The 26,319-nt window shown below is 40.1% G+C and overlaps 1 protein-coding gene across 2 annotated transcripts; it reads right to left on the reverse strand.

Annotated features, from left to right (window-relative positions):
• Window positions 1-50: 50 nt before the first annotated feature.
• axl (AXL receptor tyrosine kinase) lies at window positions 51-25,131 on the reverse strand. Of its 2 annotated transcripts, none has more exons than XM_086262266.1 (20): window positions 24,498-25,131; window positions 21,094-21,304; window positions 20,589-20,689; window positions 20,316-20,498; window positions 17,254-17,334; window positions 17,034-17,149; window positions 15,066-15,261; window positions 10,721-10,860; window positions 10,475-10,619; window positions 10,291-10,308; window positions 9,370-9,499; window positions 9,032-9,123; window positions 7,161-7,256; window positions 6,813-6,890; window positions 6,272-6,364; window positions 5,724-5,845; window positions 5,047-5,156; window positions 4,320-4,479; window positions 3,557-3,693; window positions 51-2,805 (listed from the first exon to the last, which is right to left on the reverse strand). In XM_086262266.1, the coding sequence occupies exons 1-20, from the start codon at window positions 24,658-24,660 to the stop codon at window positions 2,358-2,360; spliced, it is 2,820 nt and encodes a 939-aa protein (XP_086118392.1). In that variant the 5' UTR covers window positions 24,661-25,131; the 3' UTR covers window positions 51-2,357. The 2 variants fall into 2 exon arrangements, with proteins under 2 accessions (XP_086118392.1, XP_086118391.1); XM_086262265.1 differs by having other exon boundaries at window positions 10,291-10,311; window positions 24,498-25,130.
• Between the last annotated feature and the right edge of the window lie 1,188 nt (window positions 25,132-26,319).

Raw genomic sequence — 26,319 nt, forward strand, 5'->3', positions numbered from 1 at the left:
TGTATCGTTTATACCAGTTAACTGAATTAATAAATCATGAATCATTCATGAATTAACTGATTTATTTCTTATGCAAAATAGTGTATATACTGTATAAAAATTTGTTTACAATTCATTACAGTGTCAATATAAGGCAGTTATAGTACAATTTTCTCCCAATTCAAAAAAACACAACAGGAAAAATCGCAGTCGACACACACGTGCACTGTAATGCAAAATACTGGCTCTGTGAAGGCACTTGGTAAAATCATGAAATTTAAGGCTTTGAATGTAAGATGGAGTTTCAGTTTTTGCTGGAATACAGTTGGAAGCTCATTTTTGGACCAAAATACTCCAAAGACACAGATATAAAACAGGAGACATATGTGCATACAAAGTGGTATAGCATCTGAACATGGAAATTTAAACCAGTACCTCAGCCTCAGCACCACTGTTTGTGGTTCAGAAACAATGTGGTACTCCCACTGAGTCTACAGTACCAAAGCTATTACAAGAAATGTACACTTTTAACAAGAAATTTCCATAATGCTACTAGTATAACATACTATTTTATATACAAGTACCTTTGATGTATACAACTAAGAAACACAGCGCCTCACTGACATTTTTTCTCATCCTGAAATGTGTGCCAGATTATTGTCAAGGCCATTCCAATGACAAAATTATAAACTAATGCAAATACATAAAAAATAAGTGCATACTGCTGTGTCTTTCTCTTGGATTCTGCTATGTACAGCGCCAAACAAGTGGCAGGATGATGTCACATGACGAGGTTAGTGATGTTTTCCAGTCTCCCAGACTCTTCCCATCAACAGAAAATACTGCAAATGTGTCATGTTCTCTCAGGTTTGTTTTCTGCTACTAAGAATAGGAAATAACTGAAATACAACAAAAAACCCCAAACAAAAAGGATACACACATTATAAACACACACAGATACAAAAACATTAGTGCAAGTTGTAGAAATACAAAAATCAGCATTTAAAAAAAAGTGTAATAACACTGTGCTTGACATAAAAAAGTAAAGGTAAAGAGTTTATCCCATCAATTGTCATGGATAATGGATTCGTTTCCTACATCCATCCACCTGTACCTTGAATCATCTCTGTCCTCCTGATTTGACTAGTACGTCTGTCCCTCTAGAAAATCCTCAGATTCCTGAGTTATAGCAAAGATATATACATACGTGAATCAGGACATGCACATGTAACAACTGTCAGTGAGGAAAGACTTGCTTTGTTCACACTATGAATCGCTCAGTGTACTTGATGCACAACCAACAGTAAAAACCCTGGGGAAGATACAAGACTTTGTTACAGCGGCACACCGGGCTCCGATGCAAATCCTGTATTATTACTATGTTTTTTAATGAAGTACCTTTACTTTTATTTGCAATTTATTTTTTATTTTTTTTAAAGATGTATATTGGGAATAAATCCTTAGATGGAGTGCAGCCAACACTGTGCAACTGTTGGTTGCACTCCATGGTGGAGGTTGAGCATCATGCACAACCTCCTCCATGAAGTTCATATTTTGACACTTTTGACAATTTGTAAGATAATGAAAAATAGGGTCCAGTTAAGGCAATCAAGCAAGGCATTCTGAACCTCTTCATAAACTTTCTTACTGTAGGTATTAACATAACCTTAAAAACAACAAGTTTTCTGATCAGATAATTCACCTTGTGTAAAACAGGCTCTGCTGGTTCTTTGTTCCAAGAATGAGTGGACTTTCTGCTTCAAAAAATGTTTCCTTGGGTGTGACAGGTCCTCCATACAAGTGCTGACTCACTGTAAAGTTCAAGCTTTTGGGTTTAGTCTGGCAGTGTCTGAGCTGTTTTACCAAGAGGTTTATTTATTTTGTTTTTTTTAGCTTAATTACTCTTTTGCATTCAGGTAGTTAAACAGAAATGGTGTGTTACGGCTAAAGCAAAAGGGAATTCATTTCACTGATTCTGCTGCAGTGTGTGTGGCATTGTAACATGTAATGTACACCTCTTCACCCTCTTATTGGTAAGGGTGTACCCAGCTGCTACAGCAAATGTAATTTTACACTCACTTGGCTCTGGATAGTGTAATAAAACTTCATAAGACAAGGTTGGCTTATAAGGCGTTTTTTCAACCCGTCATCTTATAAGAAAGGGGTTGAAAATAAAATATCAGTCCTTCACGTCCTTGGAATGAATTTGGCTGCTTGTTTATGAGTACGTCTGTGCAAACTATATATAGAGAGCCACATAAGGTTTCTTCTTGCTGTTAGAAGGAATCAGCGACGGGCTGGATTATGTTCTTTGTACTTGAACTGGGATAGCACACTTTGGCAGTGACCAGTCTTGTCATTTTTAGGCAGTGAGTCTGTCACTGCCAGGGCATTTTCTTGGATCCATTCCTGTCCTCGAGCAGCTCAACAGTTGGAGTGCGATTGGGAGTGGAGTGGCATGATGACTGTAGAGGCAATGTGGCTGTGGAGGATGATACTGGCATGTCCAGGCTCTCCATGGAGTCAGAAAGGGTTCGGTTGGTTTCGTGCTGTGGACAGAGGACATAACGGTTGGGGTGGTGGACCTCCACTGTGGTCACAGACTCCAGGCCTTTCAAGCAGAGAGGGGATGAGCGTCCAGTGGGGTCACGACCACCAACGGCTCCGAGCTCCATGGAGGACTCGTCCATGTTCACGTATAGAATCTCATCTGGATCTTGTGGGTCTGGCAGATCCTCAAGGGCTTTTTCGAGCTCACAGCGCAGTGACTCGAATGATGGACGATCTTTTGGGCTCAGCAGCCAGCAGGAGAACATCAGGGAATAGCTGGAGGAGACAAAAGAATGTTAGTGGAGAATGTACTGTTAGCATGATAACAGTGAACAGTGACATTTAATATCCCATGGTGACCAAATGTTTTTATAGAAATAAGCAGTTCTGCATTTCTATGTAATTTATTTTCCTGGACAATACTTTTAAATATCGGATAATTTCTAATAATAAGCTCTATATTTCCCACTTGATCTTAAAAGGTCCGTTTGGCTCATGTTAAATTTTGGTTTATATTTTAATACATTCCGTGTTTAAAATCCTCTTTTTTCCTCACTTCAGTTTTCTGTGCAATTATGTATAATGTCAGTGTGACTGCTGTAAAAGCAGAAAGACTGGAGAAGTCTTTAAGCGTGTAGCCTTGGTTGAGTTATGGAAACAGGGTACTTCTATTGGAGATTATGTATCGGAATTTCTGGAGCGGGACCACGCCTCCAAACACGCTCCTTCCGGTTGTCATCTATATAGGTTCCCCCAGTTCTGTAAGCTGTTCATTCTCGTTCACGTGCCCCACCCTCCCTCCCTCCTTGTTCTCAATTCTTTAACTTCTTCATTTCTATGTAGTGCATGGGGATCTGCCAGGCCCCTTCGAGGCCTTCCCCAAACCACAGCTCAATTCATGTCAAAACATTCACTTTTACCTACTAAAACGATGTCAAACCTAAAATGAGGACGTGGGCCCAGCTAGTGAAATGAAAAGGGAAAAGATTTCATTATCAGCAAAGTGTTTTTTATCAAGGATACTCACATGCTGTCCAGACAGTCTGGAGGCTGCTTGAGACGGTTTCCTTGTCTCAAATAATCATAAATCTCACTATTTTCGACCCCAGGGTATGGCGTCTGACCCCGAGTGGCGATTTCCCACATGGTGACTCCAAATGACCACTAAGAGGGAGCAAGAGAAAGATGGAGAGGCGTACAGGGAAATAAAGAGAGAGAGGGCGAGGAAGGGTTTAGCATGAATTCCTGTAGACTTTACACACCTTGTCACACATTAGTGAAACATGAGTCTACACTGGTCAAACACTGGCTATGGAAAAATATCACAGTCATGTTTGTCTTGGATTTTTGGACATCCTGCTTTATGAACAAGCACTAAAGAATGCAGATCATTTTAAGTGCTGCACTGTATAAACACAACTGCACATGTGCATGGACACTTAGGCCCTTAAAAATACTGTATATGTCATTAGCTTACCAGCTGCTAAAGTTGATATCACTCACAGATGTTGGTCAGGACATATTTATGCATATTTATACTGACATTTACTGATATTTTGGTAAATAATTTTGTCTTCATGACCAGCTGGTATGCTTAAGCAATGTATAAAGTACTTGTTTCTGAGTACTTCAGGTCTTCTAAAAAAATTTGACTATACAGCTTTAATTCCCAAAACACATTGTTAACTGTTTGAGAAGGGGTATTTTTGTTCCCAAGCCTCTCTAATACTGAAAGCCTTTGCTCTGTATTGTAGGGCACACAGTAACAAACACACAGAAGATGAACTTACCACATCACTCTTTGTGGTGTAGACGCGGTCAGCTAAGCTTTCAATGGCGATCCATTTTACAGGCATCTTGGAGATCCTGCCCTGTCTGTAGTAGTCTCCATTGTAGATCTTCTTGGAGAGGCCAAAGTCAGCCACACATACATTCATATTCTCATTCAGCCTGCGAAAGGGCATTTAGACACGAGCTAGAGTTATTACACTTGTGTTGGTCCTATATATATTGAACAGTATCTACATATCGACAGTCTTATTTAGGTTTAACATCCAAAACATTTGTTTTGTACCACTCATAAACTGGCAAGGCAAGTTTATTTATATAGCACAATTCAACAACAAGGTGATTCAAAGTGCTTTACCGAGACATTAAAAAACAAAAACAATAAAATGCATTATTTAAATTGATTAAAAAAAACAGTAGATAAAATCAGAACAGTAGGTAAAATCAGTAGTTAGAATATAAGTTTTGAAATTTAAGCTTAAAAGTGTGGATGGCAAGGCTTGCTTGCATCATTAGTCTTTTATTCTAGCAAAAAAGAGACTAATGCCTAAAACTGACATCTAATAGTCATGTTTAATATTAAGCAAAGTCTGTAGTTCTTGCTTTACTTCTTTACCGAGATCTTCTCCAACCATTGTATGTTGGATAAAAAAAAGGAAAGAGAAAGAGCAAACGAGAACACCCACAGGAAGTGAAAGAGCAAAATGCAGAAGCAGAGATTGTGCTTACATGCAGTTGCGGGCAGCGAGGTCTCTGTGGATGAAGTTCTTGTTGCTGAGGTATTCCATTCCCCTGGCAATATCGGTCATGAACTTAACCAGCATTTGAGATGGGAGGTACTGCAGGATAATACAGAGAGAAATAAGTTTTGTTTTTGTTCTTTGTCTAACAAAGCTGATGTGTACTTTCTGTGCAATAGAGGGCACCAGAGCCCATCGTGTTTCAAGTCTGAATGGAGCACTCCTTTGCTCCAGATACTCCTCATGTGGAAACAATAGAGTTCAGCTCCACTGTGTTCTTGGAAACTGTGCATGGGTGTTTCAATACTGTGTATGGATCTTGTTTTGATTAGGCTTGTGTTACCCAACTTCGCTCTTCAGGGACTTACTGCGTAAGTCAGTTTAAAAAACCAAAACCAAAATAAGTATTAATACGTAACACTTCAAATAAAGACTTGTGTTTCCATAATCTCTGACTCTACGTGTTGCCGGAAAAAGTATGGGTGGAGACTTGTTTAAGAGATCTTTGAATCTCTGTTGAACTTTGGAACCCATTTAGCTGACAGACATGTGAACTTATTAAGCTGTTAAACTGTGTGGGACTGTATGTGTGCATATGCATAGGTGACTGTGAGTGTGCATGTCTGTTGCTGATTTTGTGCATTTGTTTGCTGTAATCAGACTAACCACAGGACAGTCTCCCAGCCTTGAGTATAGCAGATAACTGTGCAGATCTCCATGTTTCATATACGGCAGAATGACCACAGGGGAGGGATATCCTTCACTCTCCACAGTCTGTAGACACACACCTATTAAAAAAAACAAAACACAAAAAGAGCTTAGTATGCACAGAGACTTCATGCCTGTTCTGTCTATTCAGAAATTAACGTCATTTTACTTTTAATCCCCAAAGTCTTGACTGTGTATTTAAATAAGTGTCTACATCTATGAAGAAACAACACACAATAACTACAACACAAAGGATTTGTTTTCTTTGGCTCTTACACAGAATACACAGTATATCGCTAACATTTCTCTGTGAGTTTTCTGGATCGTCCTAAAAAAATCAGCTGCATTGAGCAACAAATGCCTCCAGCGTTTTCAGTTGGATGCAGACAGAAATTTCAAAACCTAAATGGCTATGTATCATTAAGTGTAAATTAGAAAAAACACAACCTTTTGCAATTCAAAATTGCCAACTTTTGACATGCCAAGCAGCAAAAATGCCAACTCACCAAGGAGCCTCATGACATTGGGGTGGTCGAACTCTTTCATGCAGGCAGCCTCTCGGAGAAAATCTTCCATCTCTGAGCGTGTGCATATAGCAACTGGGGAGAAGAAGGTACAGAGGTGAAGCCACATCACCCATGTGTTACTCAGTAGGTAATGCATGGCACTAAAACCAAAAGGTTGACAGTTTGCAAGAATAAGAAATAAACTATTTGAGAAGGCCTTTTGACTCCCTGGATTTATTTAACTGTGAATTTATACATGTCAGCATTTTTAACCACTGAAGTTGTTTAAATTTTTCAACTAGAGTCCCTCCATAATTTAGTTTTGAAAAAAAATATCTAAAAAAAATTATATGGGGTAAAACTTTCTCTTCTGCCAATATTTTCTAAAAGCTGACTTTGTCCGTTTTCTGATGAAAACTGAGATTTTTGCCCTGAACACTTGTAAATTTTTGACCTAAGAGGCTGCTTATCAAATGCCCTGTGTTCCAGAGATGAAGGGATTCATTGTAGAGATTGCTGAGTACTTTTACTGTCTACTCACTTTTCATAGTCTTGACAGCGACTTTGAGAACAAACTCTTCTTGAGTCAGCAGCCCTTCCATCACAGAGCCAAACTCCCCTGAAGACAGAAAAACGTAGTTTAAAAAGCAATTGAAAATTGCCACTCATTCATTTCTCAACTGTAAACAGTTTATACAGCTATTAAACAGCAAACCGCTTTACTATACAAATATATAACATATTTGTCTGACAGGAGATAAGTAGAAACCTGCATTGGTGCTATGGCAGACAAGTCTATGAACATGTACCAATTTTGATAAAGAAGTGTTAACAAAGCCTGTGATTAAATATATGTATATTAAAAAAACAACAAAACATCGAGCACTACCTTCTCCCAAGGTCTTTCCCAGGGTTAATTTATGTCTGTCCACCATCACATCTTGGAGCTTCTGCTTCAGCTCGTCGCTGATGCCCAAGCTGTTCACTGAAGAAAGGGGAGAAAAAGAATTTTAATGCTGCTTAGCTGCCTGAAGCAATTTAATTAACAACACAGAAATGAGAGAATAACAGCCTGAGTTTGCCAAACAGCCTCGCTAGCTTTCCCAAAACCGCAATGCATGACACTAAGCCAAAAACAAAGTGTTTACTTGTAAAACTCCCCCAAAATGAGCATTAGTCTTTCCAATTTTAATCAGTTTGTTAGTAACATTATTTGAAGTTGCATTCAGATAGTACATTATCTTTTTTATGCACTTTTTCAGGTACATGTGTTTGTTGCAAGTCTAACATAGTTTTATGTCTAAAAGACAAAACAAAACCATTAAAAGTGAATCAAAATGTTACCAGGACCTAATAAATAATATAACATACTGAAAGTAAAAATGCTTCAATTACAATGCAAAAAAGTGCAATATTCTTTAAAAAGCTCTGTTGGGAATATGTGACCCCAGTTTTGTTTATTACCCTTTTCTATAAGTCTATGTGATCCTGCAGAGACCAGGTTGGGTTGAGGGACACGAGGTCAGAGGATTAGGCTGGTTTAAATACTCACTCCACAGCTGGCTGTCATTGAGCAATAGTGGTAAGCTGACTGCGCTACACATTTTAGCTCTGTTTTCACATCTGGGCCAGGATGTGACAAGGCTACAACATGCTCAGAGATCCCCTCCAGCTGCTGCTACACCATCAATCTGTCATGCATTGGACAACAATCTACTCGGTCTTCAGGCATGTTCCAACACATGCTGGCGTGACCAGCTATTAGCCAAGGCTTCTAACATCTAGAGCTTCGGGGTTTGACTCCACTCTGAGAACTGGCTGAAATTACCGGTCAGTGTCCACAGCTTTAATTCTGTCTAAATCTCTCCAATCTGATCCTTTCCCTTTTACCCAGTGCAACTTTCTTCATTCACTCTGAGTCTATAATATCTCTTCATCTCTGTATCTTGGCCCCTCTTATTTTACTCACTGAATAGTTTTTTTCTCTCTTTTCCCTGCAGTTTTATCTTACTCCTGGCCTCTTTGCAGCTATTGCAAGCTGAGACTTGACCACGAGGACTAAAATACTGTGTGTACTGGTTACAATGGCAAGACAGGTATATCAAATCACGAGGACTCTCAGGGACTGCTGGCTGGGGAAAGCACACAAACTACTGCTTCTATGATGCTACCAGTTTGAGTTAAATGGCACTGTTACTTTATTTCCCAACACCACATGCCTTTTCCCAATTTGGAAATGTGGAGCGGTTATTTTAACTTGTTTTTAACATCTCCAGTATCAAATTAAATTTAACTTTAATTTGCTTATCTGAAGAGTCTAGTTTAATTTTGATGTTCATGCTTCATTGCACAGGCCATAACTTCATTACTACATTTCCTGCACATCTAATTAATAGGCCTATTAAAAGACTGTCTTATGTAATATAAAATGCTCACTGTTGCTATGGTGTATGTCAGCTGAATGAACTCTCCAGGGCTATTATTACTGTGGGAAATGAATTACCTGTCAGAGCATTTCTGGCTTTGATCAACCAAAACAAACTAAAGATGTTTTTCTTGCTTTGAAATAATGAGAATAGAGCTGTAATTGTGTGACGCTTTTCTTCCACAGAACTGCTGGTTCCTGTTATGTCTCTTTCTTTAAGGGCATGTTTGGGCATGCTGTTAATAAAGAGTACCTATTTCTGCCAAAAGGACAGCTGGATGCAAATACAGAGTATCAGCTTTCTGCCAAACATGGCAGACTACAGAGGAACTCACATGTTGCTTCTGTAGTCCTACGGCTGTACGAGCGGCGAGCACGGTACCTGACCACCAGCTCTCCACTCTCCATCATGGGTTCAAACGCCTCTCTGTGAGAGAGCAAAACACAAAGTCAGGTCACACCAGTGAACAAAAGTGAAAAGATGGATTTGGGCTACATTTCACGAAGCTATTTTTAGTCTTTCAAAACAAATGTTATTGCTTTATATAAATGCTTTAGAAGTGTGCAAGTGAGGCAAGCGGGCTGAGACCCAGAAAAAATTGAAACTTTTTGGTTTGGCACAGTCACTGAGTCCCTCCCTTCCAGCCACAAGGAGCAGTAACACCCTACGCACCCAAAGCGCGTCTCCTTGCGCCGCAGCTTGGCCACGTAAACAGCCAGGAACACAGCTATGGACACAGCACCGGTAATGGCCATCACCACATAAAACCAGTGCCAGGAAAAGGCTGGGGGCGATGATGGACCTGAAGGAAAGGGTGTGGATGGAGACAGATGAGCGTTTAGTAGTGTAGGTCTTGTAATTTGGAGTGGGGATTTAGGAGTTTAAAGCAGTAAGTTATTAAGTTATTTTATCAAAGAAGAAAGAAGACATGATTTGTGTAAGTTATATTAGCTAGATGACAAAAAGCATGCTAAAATATACATGCTGAATTGTTGGGAATAATGGTATGAATCAAGTGAAGAAAGTGATAAAGCAGACTCTTTAAGCTAAATCAAAAAGTCCTTCTTTTCCTAAAAATATAGTCATTTTCTTCACTCTAGAAATACTTTGCTGTGCCATTTCCCACACTGAAATTTACTCTCCAGTCACTGCCACAATCTACTGCTGAACACTCACAAACTCTACCCAGTGTTTACAACTTCTCTTTCTTTTCATACTCATCCTCCACAACTTTGCTTGCTTGTTTTTCTCCTTTCATTTGCCATTTTGTTGTTTGAACTGTCTGTCTAGCTCTGTTAGACAAAGCAAACAGAGATTCTCACTGCTCCTGCCAGTTATAAATATTTATGATTCTTCTCCTCATTCAGCCCCATACCCCTCTTCCCCTTTCCCTTCTCTGTGAGATCATCTTCCCTTTTTTTTTCTCTTCGTTCCCTTTTTTCTCAAAATACACAGTGAAACAGACTAAGAAGAAGTAGTCCAGTTATGGAGAAAGAAACATGAGCTCACTTCCACTATCACTGTCATTGTGTGCTACTCAGAGAGGTGACAGAAGAATGTTTGTATGTGTACATAAATCCAGTCATTGCTCACCTCTAAATTCACCCATTTCTGCTGGTGTAAAAAATAGAGAGCACGTGTTAATATTTTGACTTTTTTAAAACAGATCATATCAAGTATATTTTAGCAACCACAATTTCATCAAACGAAATCATTGCTTTATAAGAATAATACGTTAATCACACCTGTTGCAATGAATTACGATTTTGTTACTCACCAGGAACGTTGAGTGTCAGAGTCTGAATGGGTGCCCAGGGTCCTTGACCCGCCCCTGTATAGGCACACACTCGGAAAGAGACATTGGACAGGGGGACAGACAGATTGATTGCGAACTCAGTGCCCAATCCGGTATTGACGACAACCTGAAAGAAAAAAATCGGTCTGTCATTATTAAGAAAAATGGACATTTTCTCCATGCATTTGTAAATTTAGCAACTTTGTTGACTGTGAATGTGTTCCTCACCTGCTGAGTAGCAGGTGTGCTGTACTCCACCATGTAACCCTGCAGCTGCCCATTTAGTTTTCCTGATGGCTGCTCCCACATTACTAGTACCTCCGTCCCATTTAACTTAGCAGTCACATTAGCTGGTGGATTTTCAGGCACTGAAAAAGAAAAACAACAACGAAGCTCTGAAGCATCTCAGTTTTCTCTCTCCCTCCTGCAGACTAGGATTGCTCAGTTTTCCTGTTTATCCCTCTGTGTTACCTTGCCCACTGGTAGGTGGAATTAATCAGTGCATCTGGGAGCACCCGTCCACTTAACTTGTGTCTTTCACACAATTTGTAATGACTCATGGAAACAATCAAAACAATTTTTATTTATAATTATTGTAAGTGTACCATCAGTACTTTAACTGTGTGCTAAGTGGCCTGTGTCAGGCGGACTGGAGTTAGCCAGGCATGTGTTGTTTTGACAGCTTAGAGCCTCTAGGGTGTGGATAACTCTAGCAGCTGGAGGGAGAAGATGTCAAAGAATGTGGAGAATTTGGCTTTATTAGGACAAAAAGGCATCTGAGGGCACCGCAGACAGGGGTGATTAGTCAAGTTCAGAAGCTGCTCGGGTCTTTCTTTGTCATTATGGTTCAGTAAAGTCCTGTGTCTACTTCACTTCACACAGTTCCTTTTCTGTTGGCCATTCCTGTTATTGTTTTATTCATATTTATCTGGCTTTGTTTTTGGCATTTGGGAGAAGAGAGGGGAAAAAAGGCATCTGGCTACCAAAATACCCACTGGAGAGAAAATCTAGCTGAATAACATGCTAGAAATAGTGTGAGGAATTTATGCACTGTGTGTCTAGTGTGTGTGTGTGTGCGCATATGTGACTGATGCACTGTTTAGGACAGAAAACCAAGAAAACTTTCAATAAGAAGAAGTGAAGGCTTATTTCCTGTGTTAGTGTTTAAAGCTTACTTTGTGTTTGCTTCTCACTCTTGGTATGCTCCCAAAGTCACACAAACAAGCTGGACACCCACACACACCCACGCATGAGCTAAGTCACCGTGCGTTTGGGAAACACAGCCCAGCCCTATGGATGATGTTATCAGGAAGCGTTTGGCGGGTGATTGTTTCCACATGTGGTCCTTATTCTTCCTGCCAGCGGCAACAAAAGCAAACTCTAAGTCAAGTTTGTTCCAGCAGTTCGGCTCCGCATTTGCTTAATCATCTGTCGGACTTTCTCTCTCTGCGTTCTCCACCTCTTTGTTGCCCATACTCTTTTACTCTCCTTCTCATTTTCTCTCTTTCCCTGACTTCTATCCAACATAATTCCATCATCTTCTCTCCAAGTTTTCTTCTCCTTCATTGCTCGCCCTGTTTTAATGCCGTTCTTTGTTCATGGAGTGGCGAGTTCAAGTGAACAGACATGTTGATGTAAAATGTAAGATTAAAAAAAAAAAAAAAAAGAGTTTCCCTTGGACAAAAATAATTAGATTTGCAAACTTCAAAAAAGGAAATGAGATGTTTATTTGTGCTTTTTCAAAAATGCCTCGTGTTTTTTATTCTTCTGAAAGAATGAAAAGCAAGCCCTGACTTGGCAAGAGATTGAGAAAGAAACTCTTGAGCCACAATTAGTTCACTACAGCAAAGGTTCAGATTTGAATCCACAGCAGACTTAGTGTTTCACATCCTGTTGGGGTGAAGAAAGTGTCAAATGATCAGATTTGGAAGATTTTGAAAAGTTGTTTGAAAGCAGGGATGTGACTCTTTCCTCATTCTTTATTCTTTTTTCCATTCTTACAGGCTGTAGGCCCTTTATGTGGTTGAACATATGTATGGAAAAAGGTCATCCTTAAGCCAGAAACTGACTGGTTCCCATGCATGAGAACTAGGAAAGCTCTACACAGGAAACATGTGCAACACAAATGTTAGTGTCATCAAAAATGTCTTAACTTTTAAGGCCATCCACCTTCTTTCAATTTAACAGCACAACCGACTGCTGTCTGTCTGGGAAAAAGAGTCATTTAATGCTTGAGAATGCATTTTTGTTGGCAATAGTATTAAGCAGGATTAAACGTGACACGTGTGCACATTGGGGTATGTCATCATGACTCACTTCCATTGGGACAGTGAATCGGGCTGTTCTGTGACTGTTTATTACATCTCTTTGGGGGTACAGACTGACGTTATGCAAGGTGTGTACAGAGAATCAGGACTCCATTAACAGCCATTTAGTTTCTTAATAACTGATTCTTTGTTTATTCTGTCTGTGTGTTTGTGATTTTTTTTTTATTCTGGGGTTCTTTTCAGACAAATAAAATAGACTTGTGGTATGTAAAGAAACGCAATAAATGTAAAATCTCATCTCATCGCAGCGTTAGGATTAGCGGGGTGACATGGGTCGACTCGCTTCCTCTCCCTCTGACCAGCCCTACCCCCTCGTCCTCCTGGGAAAAAAGTAGACTGGGAAAATAGCTAGATGAGTGTTTTCTCAAAGCACCCGCTTCTCCCATTTTTTTTTCTGCCCATCCAGTCCTTCCCTACTCTCACCACCACCACCACTTTTTCCCTTTTTCCCACAGTGCCTCGCTCTGTGTTCTGGAAAGGAAAATCATAAGTCAACTGAGGTTAAAAAAAGGGGGGGTGGAATGAAAGATGAAGGAGTCAAGCTGAAAAACTGGATTCAGAAAAACTTGTTCAGCTTGTTCGGGGGTGCAGGAAATCACATCCTCAGCAATGTTTGTTGGATGACGTAGAAAACACTGGCTGAAAGATAAATGAATAAAAGCAAGCCCAGTTCATCTGGAGGAACCAGATGAAGAACACGAGACATAAAGGGAGAGAGAGTTCAGCATACATGCACAATTTATGAAGGATTTAAGGAGGCAGAAAGCTACAGAAGGCTTCAGGCTCAAGAGAAAAACCTTGTGGGAGTTTGTCAGAGACTTCAGCAATGAAGCACATGGAAAATGTGGAAAATATTGGTGTGCTGTAAACAGCCAAACTCTCTCTATTGTTCTCTAACTCAGTTTACCCTTAATGCCTCCTGAACTATTTTTCTCAAAAGCTAAATGTTATGTTTCATATGTTGTCATTTTTTTCCCTGTAAAATGAAATGAAGATTGCTTTAGCTCAAAAAAAGAACTGAAAATTCTGCTTGTTCAAGGACTGCTTCCCTTTTGCGTCTTCCATTTATGAGAAAATGAGAAATACTGTGTTTACAGATTACAAGCAGCTTCCCTCATGGAAACCCCCAATCACTGCTCCTGTGGCATGTCTCCTCTCTCCATTCCTATTTATCCAGGGATACAGAAAGCATGAGCTGGCATGGAAAATCCCACCTCAGTCTAAACTCAAACACAGGCTAGCATTAGAGTTTGGACAGAGTGCAGCAATCCTAACTGAAGCCTTTCAGGAGAATTTAGCATCTACCTTCCTTTTCTCCATCACAGCCTTTTCTGTCCCTCAGCGCCAGTCAGCCTTCTACTTCAAGAGTTTATATTTAAAGCTGGGTTCACAAGGGTACAGTCACTCACATCTGGTAACCTTCATAAACACAGACTAAGGAAAAGGGGCACAGTAAGGAATATTATGACTAATGGTGCACTGTAAACTAATTCCCTAACTTCATGTTATCAGACTTCAGAATAAGCCTTGACTTATAATGATCCAAGTTGAAAATAATTCAAAAGACTCTGCAGGGAATTACATCCACCTTAAAATAGATCCAGAAAAAAGGGGTCGTGGGGCTAAAACACTGAACTTTTGCCAGCTTGAATTCTAGACAAGACAGAAAACAGTCAAAGTGACTCATGCCCAAAGCATAAGACAGCAATGAAACACAGCTGGAGTATATTAACTACATCTTAAACATAACATAGTATCAGATATGCAGACCTAATAAGTGAATTAGGCTTAAGTCAGAGTTCCAGAACTATGATTTGGGCTTTAATCTACTTTGTCATCCTGGAACAGAACAGCTAGGCCCTGTGAAGCCATCATCTTTATTATTACTGTTTTAGTCCCATTGAATAGGCTTAGCTGAGAAAACAACACTAACACATGTTCAGTGTGACTGAGGACATCATTCTGTTAGCATATACTTGCACATTTAGCAGTAAAAGTATCCCGCTGGCATTTGTTTGAAATGCACTTATAGAAAAATGACCCTTACTACAGAACAAAAACACCATAAAAAGCAACTCAGTGGTGTTTTTGTTACTGTGTAGATTCTGTCCTGGTCTGGTTACAGTTCACAGAGCCTTGACCTTGAAATACTTATGAAGAAATAATCTCACACACAGCGACATAAAAAGATGCGCACATCCGGACAAGACATCCTTGGTGAAAACAAACAACTCTGCAAAACTAACCTCCTTCTTTGGTACGTAGCTCCACCCAGGGAGACCAATCAGATGGGCCTTGGCTGCTATGGCAGGCCACTCTGACAGCATAGAGGGTGTGAGGCTCCAGGTCTTTGATGATGTGTGAGGATCGTGGCATGGACACAGTCTGATTATGGATCAGCTGATGTGGGCCTGCTATGATGGACTCTCCTGAATGTTTGGCCTGGAACATTAAGATGATAAACATTATACTTTGTATACTTTGTAAACAGTGGTTCCTAATAATCAGATTTACTGGTTTACGTGCAAACAAGAAGATGATGTGCTGTTTTTGAGTCCAAACAATGACTGAAAACGATATAAGGAGAAAATAGAAAATCCCTTTGAGCCATGCCAATCTCTTTAACAAATCAAGGAATTTCTGTATGCATCTCTGTGCTTTGCTTGTTTATTTAAATTTCTTCACAGACAGGCGAATTGGTTGTGCAGACAAAATGGAAAAAACTGAATTCTTTTCTGCAGTTTCTTAAGCTATTATTTGTTGCTGCTGCTGGTGGTGGGGTCATTAAGTGTTAATTTTTAACAATGCTGTAAAATGTTCCTTTGCTGCTCTGAACAAAAGCCAAACTCAGCAAGGTAGACTAAAAGCAGAACCCGCCAACCAGACATCACAGGCAGAAACCTGCTGTCTCTGCAAAGTCTTTATGGTAAACACATTTAAAGAGGAACACTAGAAAACAAAAGCTTCTTTGCAGCAGTTTTATAACCACATTAAAGTTGCTGGTCTAGGCCATTGTTCTGCAGCATTGTTCATTATCAACAAACTTGTTTGAGATGGGTGGAGTTCACAGGTGGAGTTAAAAACATTATAAATAATATGCCTAAAAATGAGCAGCCACACAAACATATGTTTGTAGCAGGTGCTGATGTGTACTGTTTTACCATATAAAGCAGGAATGGGTAGAGGATGAGTTATGGCAAGAAAAGCAAAGCAAAATCTCTTTAATTTAAAACTAGGCTAGCAAAAGGCTCTGAACTAGAGAATTAGCAAAAAAAACACCATGAGCAGTCAGAGGTCATGTGCTATAGGAAGCTTAAGTCTTTTTCCTTATGGCATGAGTTAGACATCTGAGGATGTCTTCAGTTGCATGAATGAGGAGAACTGTATGAATGTGTGTGGGTTTGTAAAAGCTCGATGAATCACCGTCCAGCCTGCAAAACAAGTGTGTTTAATCGAATAGTACAACTCAGCCCTGAGTCACACTCCAGCATGCATTCCCCCTTGTATGGCTCAGACCAACAATACCTGCTGTCACTGAACTTTCCTGTTTTCTTTTAACAACTTTCTCCACGCCTTTCTTTCCTTCTTTCTTCCCTTCTTTCACCTCTCTAAACCACTGCCTTTTCATGTTTCTCTTCACTACACAAACAACCGTTAAATTCAGCTTTTTGCCCCATTCTCCTGAAGTAGGCCCCTTTTCTTTTTCCCCTACAAGGGTAAAGGGGTTAGAGAGAGATGGAGGAAGGGAGGGGGCAATAGTATCAAGAGGTATGAGGGGCAGCTTTATTAGAACCAGACGTTTAGGGGTGGTGCTGCAGTGTTCCCTTCTCCAGGAGAAAATTTTCCTCCTCTCAGCTATGAGCTATAACGGCCTCAAAGCATGATAGTGGCAGAGAGACACTTACAGAAAGAAAGAGAGGGAGGGAGCGTCCCTACATAAGTCCAAGAGGCCACTTTCCCAGAGTGAAACATGACCCACTGGTACATGAATAAAGCAGGGAGGGGTAGAGGATGAGTTATGGCAAGAAAAGAAAAGCAAAATCTCTTTTCTTTAAAACTAGGCTAGCAAAAGGCTCGAGAATTAGCAAACAGAGGAGTCAACGATCAATTGTTAACAGGTAGAAACAACAAACAGCTGCTGTGGTTATTCCAGCTAGGGTTCTGAGCTAGTTGTGCTATTCACATCTCCCACATTTACGTCTAGTTTTTCTCACCTGAACAGAACAGTTGACTATCTGGTAAGTACCTCCGAAACCAGGTTCCCACGATAAATGAAGTGCGGACTGAGTGATCTCTACAGCTCTCACATCCTGAGGTTTGTTGGGGAGAACTAAACAACAAAAACAACCCCCAAAATTAAAGATGTAAACATAATTATATGCAGATAAACTAGCAATGGCTGAAGTGACACTGCTTTCATGGGCTGACACCTACCAGTGATGGTACCAGATCGGGAGCTGGCCACACCCTTACGGTTCTGGGCCTCACAAGAGAAGGTGCTGGTCCTGTTCAGGCCTGGACAGAGAAATGAAACATCCAGGTGTGAGGAGGAAACACTTCAGTATGCTGAGTTGCATGTGATGTCAATGTGAGAAAAATATAACTAGAGTGAGAATAGCACGAGGGTAAAAGTTCCCATTCAGTAACATCCTCTGTTTGTCAGTAGTATTAGGTAGTAGGGTGCTTCTTCCTGAGAGTGTAATGGTCGTTAATCCAGGAAAGACTTACAGATTTTACATTTTGATTTGTGGTGTAAAAAAGTGAAAAAATGTGCAGCTGCTTCAGCTTTGGCAAGACAAGACAGTGTTAAACGTTTATACCTTATCTAAACATTTCAAGAAATTAACTTTATTCCATTGTGAACAATGAATCTTAATGTGAGTAAATACATGCAGAATTCAGGTTTACTTGTTGCACATGTTTAAGCAACGAGAGCTGACCAAAGCTGTGTACTAACACAAATAAAAGAGAGGAAGAAAGAGCAGGATAAAAAAAGTGTAGTATGAATTTCAATGATAGAATATCAGTTACTATAATATTAAGTTTGATCAAGCCAATAAAAAGCCATATAAAGCGTAGGTGGAGATTTGCTGATATTCAGGTCGAAAGGCATCAAAAATGTGCTTATTCTGGTATAAATCATAATATTTTTAGGACTTGGATGTAGTTTTGATTAAATAATTTTTTTCTCAATTGGCTACTATAACCAATATTATTTTCCACAAGATCATCAAAAAAACCCATTTTGGTTTTAACTGCTATTTGACGTAATTTGAGGTTTGGTTTTTCAAAACTGCAGCTTCATGATAAAGCAAAAGTTTCAGGAGTTGCAAATGCTTTTTGCTTTGTAGGCTGGAGAACAAAGAGTGCAGCCTAGCTGAAGTCTAGGTGTAATATGCTGAGCTGCTGCCTTCAAGAGGAGCTGGGGCTCCCGTGAAGGGGGAAAACAAGTATGACACACTGACATTCAGCAGAGAATGAGTCCTCTGACAAAGTGACTCACAGCGTGCTCACACATTGAGCATTTTGTAATGAAACACAGGCCTACACACACAGACAGACAGTGAAACATGTGACATTCAAGTTTATCACTGTTATCTAACACCCCAACATTGTCAATAAGCCACAAGCTGAGAGTGACAGAATCATGCAGTGTGTTTGTCCTGCGCCGACGGCACCATGCCCCCATTGTGCCGTGGCCGGAAAAAGAACAGGGGGTACGATCCTCGCTGGCTGTAGTGAGGGGTTGTGAGAGGGGAAAAGGAGGGAGGGGAGCGTGAGCTGACCACTGGCTGTGTGCGACAGTGAACTGCTCATCAAGCCAGATTGCGCCACTTGCTCGTGTCTCCTTCCTTCCTCATCAGAAAACCACAAAACAACATCCTTTAACAGCTGGAAATGTCATTATCTGTTACTAGGAAGAACCTCATGATCCGTGCAGTATTGACCAACAGTGTCAGCTGGGAAAGGCAGTGCGTGGCTTTGGTACTTTTTTTTTTGCTAGACTAACATTTTCTGTGAACAAAGTAATAGTGTTAGATTTCTCAACTTTCTTAAAAGGAACTGGGATTGTGAATACTTTAATGGTTCATGAATAACCAAAATGGTTTAGAACTGAAGGAGAAATGAAACTGATAATGAAGTTGAAAGCGTTGACTTTAGCAGGGGAGTAAACCAAATCAAAATCAAATCAAATCACTTTTATTGTCACATCACATGTGCAGGTACATTGGTACAGCACATCTGAGTGAAATTCTTGTGTGCGAGCTTCACAAGCAACAGAGTTGTGCAAAATACAATAATGTAAACAAGCAAAATACAAGAATGGCTACATCTGAAACTAATAAATATATGTACAATATATAATAGTATATGCATTATGCAACATAAATATGCAACATAAATTTATTTTGATGAATAGATTTTTTTTGCCCAAGACACAATAAAAAAAGAAAAAGAAGAACAGTTTATGAGGACTTCTCAAATCATGAAGCCACACATGTATGGCTCTTGGTTTCTTGCTGGTTGGAATGTTCTTCATTCCATTTTTCTTTATGGGCTCCTTGAAAGATTATTTGTGTTTGCCTTGGTTTGGATCTGTGGTCTGCCAGGCCAGCTGTCCATACCAGAGTTGTGAGTGTAGGTTACCATCAATCGGGTCCTAGTCAACACCATGAAGCCTGCTCCGATGAGTCAAACCAGAGCCTTCAACTGAACTTCAACCGCTCCTTACTCCTCCCTTTTTCCTTCTGACTCAGCCTCCTCTGTTTTTCAGCCTACCACTGGTAGGCTAGCTGGCAGGCATCTGTAGTTTGCATTCAAGCAGCAACAGAATCCCCCTCCTTTATCTCCTTCTTTCTTTTATCTCCTTATGTCCTCTGCACATCAATTTTCCATCTCCCAATTTCCCAATTGTCCTTTCTGTGCTTGCTGCTCCTTTTTACCCACAAAACCACAAGGCATGTCCTCAATGGATTCACTGGCAATGTGCCAGCCTGGCTCTCTCTGGGGAGGGTGGTTATTTGGTAGTATTGTTTTGGCCATGAAAGGAGGATTTGAAAGTCTTTCAAACACAGGAGATAGTTGCTATACAGTTTTTGAAGAAGGTCATTATAACCAGTCTAAATAGATTAGATTCAAAAACTCAACTCTGAACCACAACTTCTTGAAGGAGGACTTTTTACTCGTCTAATATTTAATTTGCATATTATTTTTTTTACCTGCAGAAATTAGCATTTGTAACTCATTAATCATTTAAGTAATTAATCTTCTCAGTTTTTAAAATGTGAGGACCCACTTCTCTTGCCAACATGTCAAGTTTGGGGAGAATTTTTTTCTTTCGTTTTTTTAAAAAACTTTTTTTAACTTGATCATTCGTTATTGTTTTTATTTTCTCCTGTCCATTTCACTGTCAGTGCAAAATGAGGATTTGAGAAATCTGTTTGTTTAAACTGGACTAACTAGGCTGTTGTGCTTGACTGAGTAAAACATGATACCTGTGAGGTTGAGGGTTGAGGGTGAGAGGGCCACTGGATCCGTCAAAACATTCAGAGGATGGCCATCCTGTAGCCAGATGACCCTGACTGGTTCAGGAGGCCCGTGGGCTGCACAGTGAAGGCTGAAGGAGACATTCGCCACGACAGTCATGTGGTAGGGCTCCAAAGAAAAATGAGGAAGGCCTGAGAAAGACTTAGCTGAGTCAGGGTCTCCACTCCTTTAAACAATCCAAATCTATAGACTTCTGTAGCTGTGGTTGTTTAATAACTCACCTTCCAGCTGAATACCACCCTCATCAGAAAAGGTCTCATTGCTTCCTGATCGAACAGCACATTTGTAGTAGCCCATGTCAGGGAGCTGGACTTTCTCAATTCTGTTATGTATATAAAGAGGAATATTTTCAAAGGTTTTGTAAAGAGCAAAAAATGTCAAAGCAAACTGGTAATACAGGGAGCTGATGTTTACTTTCTTTCTAAATTTAACATTCAGTCAAGCCTGAATAAAATATTTCAAGTTACAGCAGATTAGACAAATGTGATTTTCCTTGGATTGCATAATTTCTTTGAGAATTGATTTCTCTGGTTCTCTACTGAGAGTGGAAGTCAACATGGTGACATAATCCAGCAACAGCCCTGTTTGAGCTAGAAACAAGACGGGGTGGAAGAACAGGAAATAAACACATTTTTAGACCAGGTGTGACTGCTTCACAATACATAATCCTTAAATCTTAAAACGAAAAGAAACTTCCACATGTTAGCAGCCAAAACTGCATCCTACCTCAGTGTGCTTATGATAGTCCTACTGTTGCTGCCAGTGAGAACTTGGTACTGATTATTTTCTGCATGCTCCAGTGGCACACCATCTTTCAGCCAGATCACATCAGGGGACTCCACGTCCTCACTCCCTTTACCATTCAATTTGCACTGCAATGTAACAGGTTTGCCCAGTGAAGAGATGACAGTAGTGGGACTCTTTACAAACTCCAAATCTTTGAGAGAGGAAAGAAGCAGAAGAAGAGGTTAGCATTTTTCAAATGCAAATTTTTTGCAGTCCAACTGCAACTGAAAACGTATCTTTAAAGAACAAGATTTCCCACTCTTCTCTTTTCTATAGAATCTGTGCAGCTACAAACTGAGCGTAGCATTACTTCAGACAATGTTTAGCTTTGTCTGCAGTCTTGTTACATCAACTGATAACAGCTGATCTCAGTCCAGCCCAAAAAACCTACTGCTGGCTCAGATGGTACCCTTCTGTGCATTCTTCAGGCAGATATCATACAGGCAACACCATGTCCTGCTCCTGCAAGCTGCTTTGCAACCCACCGTGACCCCCAGTGCCTTCATTTCATCTTCTGCTTGACCTTAATGTGACGTATGTTGTCACTTTGTTGATGCTTGCTTTGAGCTGTACATGTTTGTCTTGCTGTTTCTTTCATAGGACATAATTTTTCTACCACAAACAGTCATTACTAGAAATGAAAGGTTCACTCTTTTTTTGGGCTAAAGTGGTCCTGACTCAACTGTGATTGTTCTGCATGCATGCGCATGACACCTTTCAGTAGTTTAATTCACATAATTAGATTAACTACATTAATCATGTCATCTATCCAATATAAAACAAAAATAAAGAAAATGCCCAAGACAAACTCCCATAGATTAAGGTGAAATAGTCCAAACAACAATTCAAAACCCAAAGATATTTAAATCACAGTGACACAAAACACAGAAAAGTAGTAAATCTCCACAATCCACAGCAAGTAGCAAATTTTGGTTTAATAAATGTCTGGAACATTAAATCATAAACAGAATTGCTGTTGTCCTATTAATCAATCAGCTAATATGTCCAGCACTAAAGTCTTCACTTGATTCTGTCTGATAAATATTTATTGCTTGTGACAGACTTACTTTTGCAGTTGCCAGGATATGATAACCCGAGCTTTTGAAAGACTCTGGTTATCTCGTGCTCCTACTGATAGTGAGGCTGACCTGAGAAGGGCAGCACTGATACTGAGACAAAGGCTTCTTGTTAGAGGAAGGTTGCCTATGTTGCTTAAACAATGTCTGAGAACTGAGAGCCCAACACAAACTAAACGTAATTATAATCACAGCTTCTTCATAACAGTATTCACAGACCTGCAGCCTATAGATGTCTGATGTCAGAAAAATGTTGAAAACGGAGGATCATTCTTTCTTTTTACCTTCTGAAACTTTCAATGATAATGAATTAGAATACGTAACTTAAAAACCCAGATTTTCTTTAAACCATCAAACTGGCAAGCGCACATAAGATGTGCACAGATTTGTGATACAAGAATTCTTTTCTTTTTTTCGCAGTATCACATAAAAATGCAAAGCATCCACTCAACCAACCAAGCCAAGGCAACTCCTTGTAGATAAAGAAAACATAAATCATTTGAGGATGAGCAAACTTGGTTTTCAGAGCAAGAATGAAAAAGCACGATTTTCTCAAGCTTGTCAACACGCCCTCCTCGTCTATTTCATGGTCACCTTTCAACCTTTGACCCTTTACAAAGACCCCAAAGACCCATTTCACTATAACACATAAATGGCCATAATTCAACAACCAAAAACAGATTTAAAATGCACCTTTTTGCAGTACTTATTTTACTCTTAACTATAACATGTCTTGACAGAGTGTGTGCTTCCCCACCTCTTTGTCTCTGTGTGTTTTCTGGCATTAAAAGTCATTCATCCCTTTATTTTTTAAGCTTGGCTGAGCTCTTTCAATATTCTACATGACCCTGGCTTTGTCCTCCTCCCCCTCCAGTGCATTGAACCAAAAAAGCCTCATTTTCTCTCTCTGTATCTTTTTTTTGCTGAATTCATATAATAATAACCTTGTAAACATTTTACAAGATTGCAGACAGACAGAGAGGGGAGGCTACAGACAAACTGTGTGTCTCTGTTTGTGTGTGGCCTGTCTCCACTGATTCATTGGTGCCTAACTACTTCATCGCCTCCCTATTGTTCCCCGAATTCCCTTCAGGTCCCCCACTTTTTCCCTGATCTTTTCTTTCCACCCTGCCTCTACTCCTACTCTCCACTCTGTGAGAATGCTCAGATGTTAAATGTCATTGGTTGTGCACATACCAAAAATGTCTGACACAGTCTTAAGCATTTATCCTCCTCTCCCTCCCTGCTTTATCCTCCTGCATTTTTAACAGCGTGGAATCCATTCACTGCCGCGCCTTTGCCCTTTCTCCTTTTCATGCCATTCATCACTATACATTTTGCCACCTCCCCTCCAAACTCTCTACTCTTGCCCTCGTACCCCATCCATCATTGGATTGGAGTCTGAGTCAGACAAGCTCTGACTCACAAACCAAAGCATTTGGCCCCCTGAACCCCTCCTCATCCTTCAGATCCTCACATCCAAATAGGAACTGAGACATCCGAATAAAATTCTCCATTCTTCACATCGGTGTCTCGTAATCTCCCTGCCTGCTAGTCATACATATACTTAGGGCAGCTGCCCAAGAGACAGAGTGACCGCAATTGTCAAAACACATAAGCTGACAGGTGGACGTCCATGTAGGGATACTGTTTTCATCAACTGGGTGCAATTGAAAGTTCCCAAACAGTCAGTAAAGTTTGTTTTAAAAGATAATTAACATACTTTTGAAATGATTCTGTATAGTGTAGAAAGACTATTTTCTTAAGAAAGCAGAAATTTGGCTTTCAGCTTTCATCTTTGGCGTTCAGCAAACATTCTCTTTGCTGATTATGATTCACCCATGTCTCAAGATGTTTACATTAAATGCCCACCTTTCACTTGTTTCAGTACATCTATCAAATTCCAAATCTTGTTCGCTTGAACTCCCAGCATGAATAAACATTGATCACCTGATTTCAGAAACATTGCCCTTGAGCAGTTAGTGTTACTGGTTGTTACCTGTCAGGTAAAACTCCCCTTCACTTACTTTGATTGTATTATAATATAATAATAGTATACAATAATATCAATCCTTTACTTGCTTTTGATAACTTTTTTATGTTGGCCAGATGTTGAACGCCCCTGCAGCTGTGGTTAGCCAAAAACAAATTGAGTTAACGAGGCAGAGAGCTGACTGTGCTAATTGCTCTTTACGATGTTTCCCCCTGCACACAACTAACAGGCATATTGGGTAAATAAAAAAGCGCCCCGTTTCAGTTAAACCTTACCTGTCAGCGAATCTGCAGATGTTGGTATCCAAACCGAAAACATGACGGTGAGAATCACAAACGACCATTTAGACAAATTCATATTTTCTCTCGAAAACAAATGACCTCGGAAAAAGAGCTTCATGAGGAGAAGAGTCATCCTGGAAACATCACCAGACTCCATTACCGCATCGCAGCAGCTCAGAGATTCAAAGTTACGTTTTGCTCTAAAGAAAAAGAAAAAATTTCTCTGACTTGGCAGGTGCTGAAAATGTTGAGTATCCACAAATCAAGACCCAAACAAAGCGAATCCGAGCGTTTCAGTTCCCCGTTTTATGAAACATGCGGTTAAAAAAAAGTCTCTGAATTGCCACAAACTCTTGAGTTTCCCTTATCCTGTTGCTTTGGTTGGTTTCAAACGGAGCAGGGCTGTCTCCATCAAAAACTTTCATCTACCATGAAAAAGCGCACAGCAAACGACGCTCTAAACTTTTCCTGTCCAAACGAGAGTCTATTTCTAGCGATCAAGAGCATATTTTTAAACCAGTCTTTCCTGCAGCCGGTTGTCCAAAGTCTCTATCCTGCCTACAGGTTCCCTGCGACTCCAGACATTCCCCTGGCTTTCTTATCCCTCTCCCCCTTTCAAACACGATTCAAATTCCTCAACTCAAGTTCTTTCCACCCTCCTCATCCTCCTCCCCCTTCTCCACAGTCTCCCTCCTTTTCTCAAAGGATGTGAGAAACTCTGCGGCATGCTGATTGTCTCGGCCCAATCTCCCATTCACTTTTTAATTACACAGGGATGCCCAGAAGTTGTAAATGTCTCCGTAAATCAACCGTTTCGCGCTTGAAACACTGTTTAAAACACAAGCCTGTGCATTTCAGTGTGTGCAACATGACAGCATCATGTACATATAATAAGAAAACATAATGTTACAGACCTGCCTTTTTAATAATAAACGTTTTTCTTTTTTTCCTAAGAAAGTTAATTGCTTATACACGTCTATTGTTTTTCTGTATACTGTTTTATAATAATTAAAACATATAAATGTTTAAAAGTACTACTATTAAAATACCATATCCAGGTTTAGCAGGTTTTGTTATTAATTCTTCATTATCTTGCTGCTGTTTAAAACATTTGAACATGTCGATTTGTTATTCCAACCAGTCAAAAGCAAACGTGATGTCAGCAAAAATGCATTAACGCATTACAGAAAAATATTCAAACTATTTTTGTTTGCATTTACTCCATTCTACACAAACAGAGTCACCATCACGATGTCTGGGAATTTGTTTGAAAATCCGGATTCAGTCATAACAATTTGAAGCACTCTCAGCTGTAGTCTAAATAACTGCGGCTTTCCTTGATTTACATCTAAGTTACTGTTGTAGATCGCGATGTCTGAAGTGTGTTCTGTGTGTGCGAGAGGAAATGCTTCTTGCTGCGTGAGAGAAGTCCCTGCAGGGTTCTCATATCATTCATGAATGAATTGATCTGCTGTGTATATTTCTGTTTTTTTTTTCTTCTTCTCTGAAAACAATGAGATGGGCTGGAACTCAGGTTGCGAAGAACTCAGTCCGACTGCCCCTTTAAGAGTAGCTCTGCGGACAGTGTTGTGTTCCCAGGGTTTTTAATGGAGACAGAGAGCCACTGAGAAAGACCCCATTGTATATGCTCTCCTTTCAATCGGGGCCTGAGCAATGGTGCTCTCACTGCTCCCTGATAGAAGCACAGAGTGGAGGGAGGGAAGAGGGTCGCAGAGGGTGGTCCTGCATAAGAAAGCGGGGTGTTCAACTCCAAAACACAAAGTTTCGTGGCTAGTTGGACCTGGAAGGAGTGAAT

Source organism: Aulonocara sp. 'chitande type north' Nkhata Bay, linkage group LG14 (assembly GCF_057382095.1).
Source record: "Aulonocara sp. 'chitande type north' Nkhata Bay isolate Kocher_YH1m ecotype deep benthic linkage group LG14, A_spYH_male_GT1.1, whole genome shotgun sequence".
Taxonomy (NCBI): domain Eukaryota; kingdom Metazoa; phylum Chordata; class Actinopteri; order Cichliformes; family Cichlidae; genus Aulonocara; species Aulonocara sp. 'chitande type north' Nkhata Bay.

Bases quoted from the DNA above. Each gene is read 5' to 3' on its own strand.
- axl (XM_086262265.1), bottom strand. From the start codon at position 24,660: ATGGAGTCTGGTGATGTTTCCAGGATGACTCTTCTCCTCATGAAGCTC. The intron at 20,690-21,093 runs GTAGGATGCAGT...TATACATAACAG, and splicing joins ACTATCATAAGCACACTGAG to AATTGAGAAAGTCCAGCTCC. The intron at 10,312-10,474 runs GTGAGTAACAAA...TTTTTACACCAG, and splicing joins TCTGACACTCAACGTTCCTG to CAGAAATGGGTGAATTTAGA.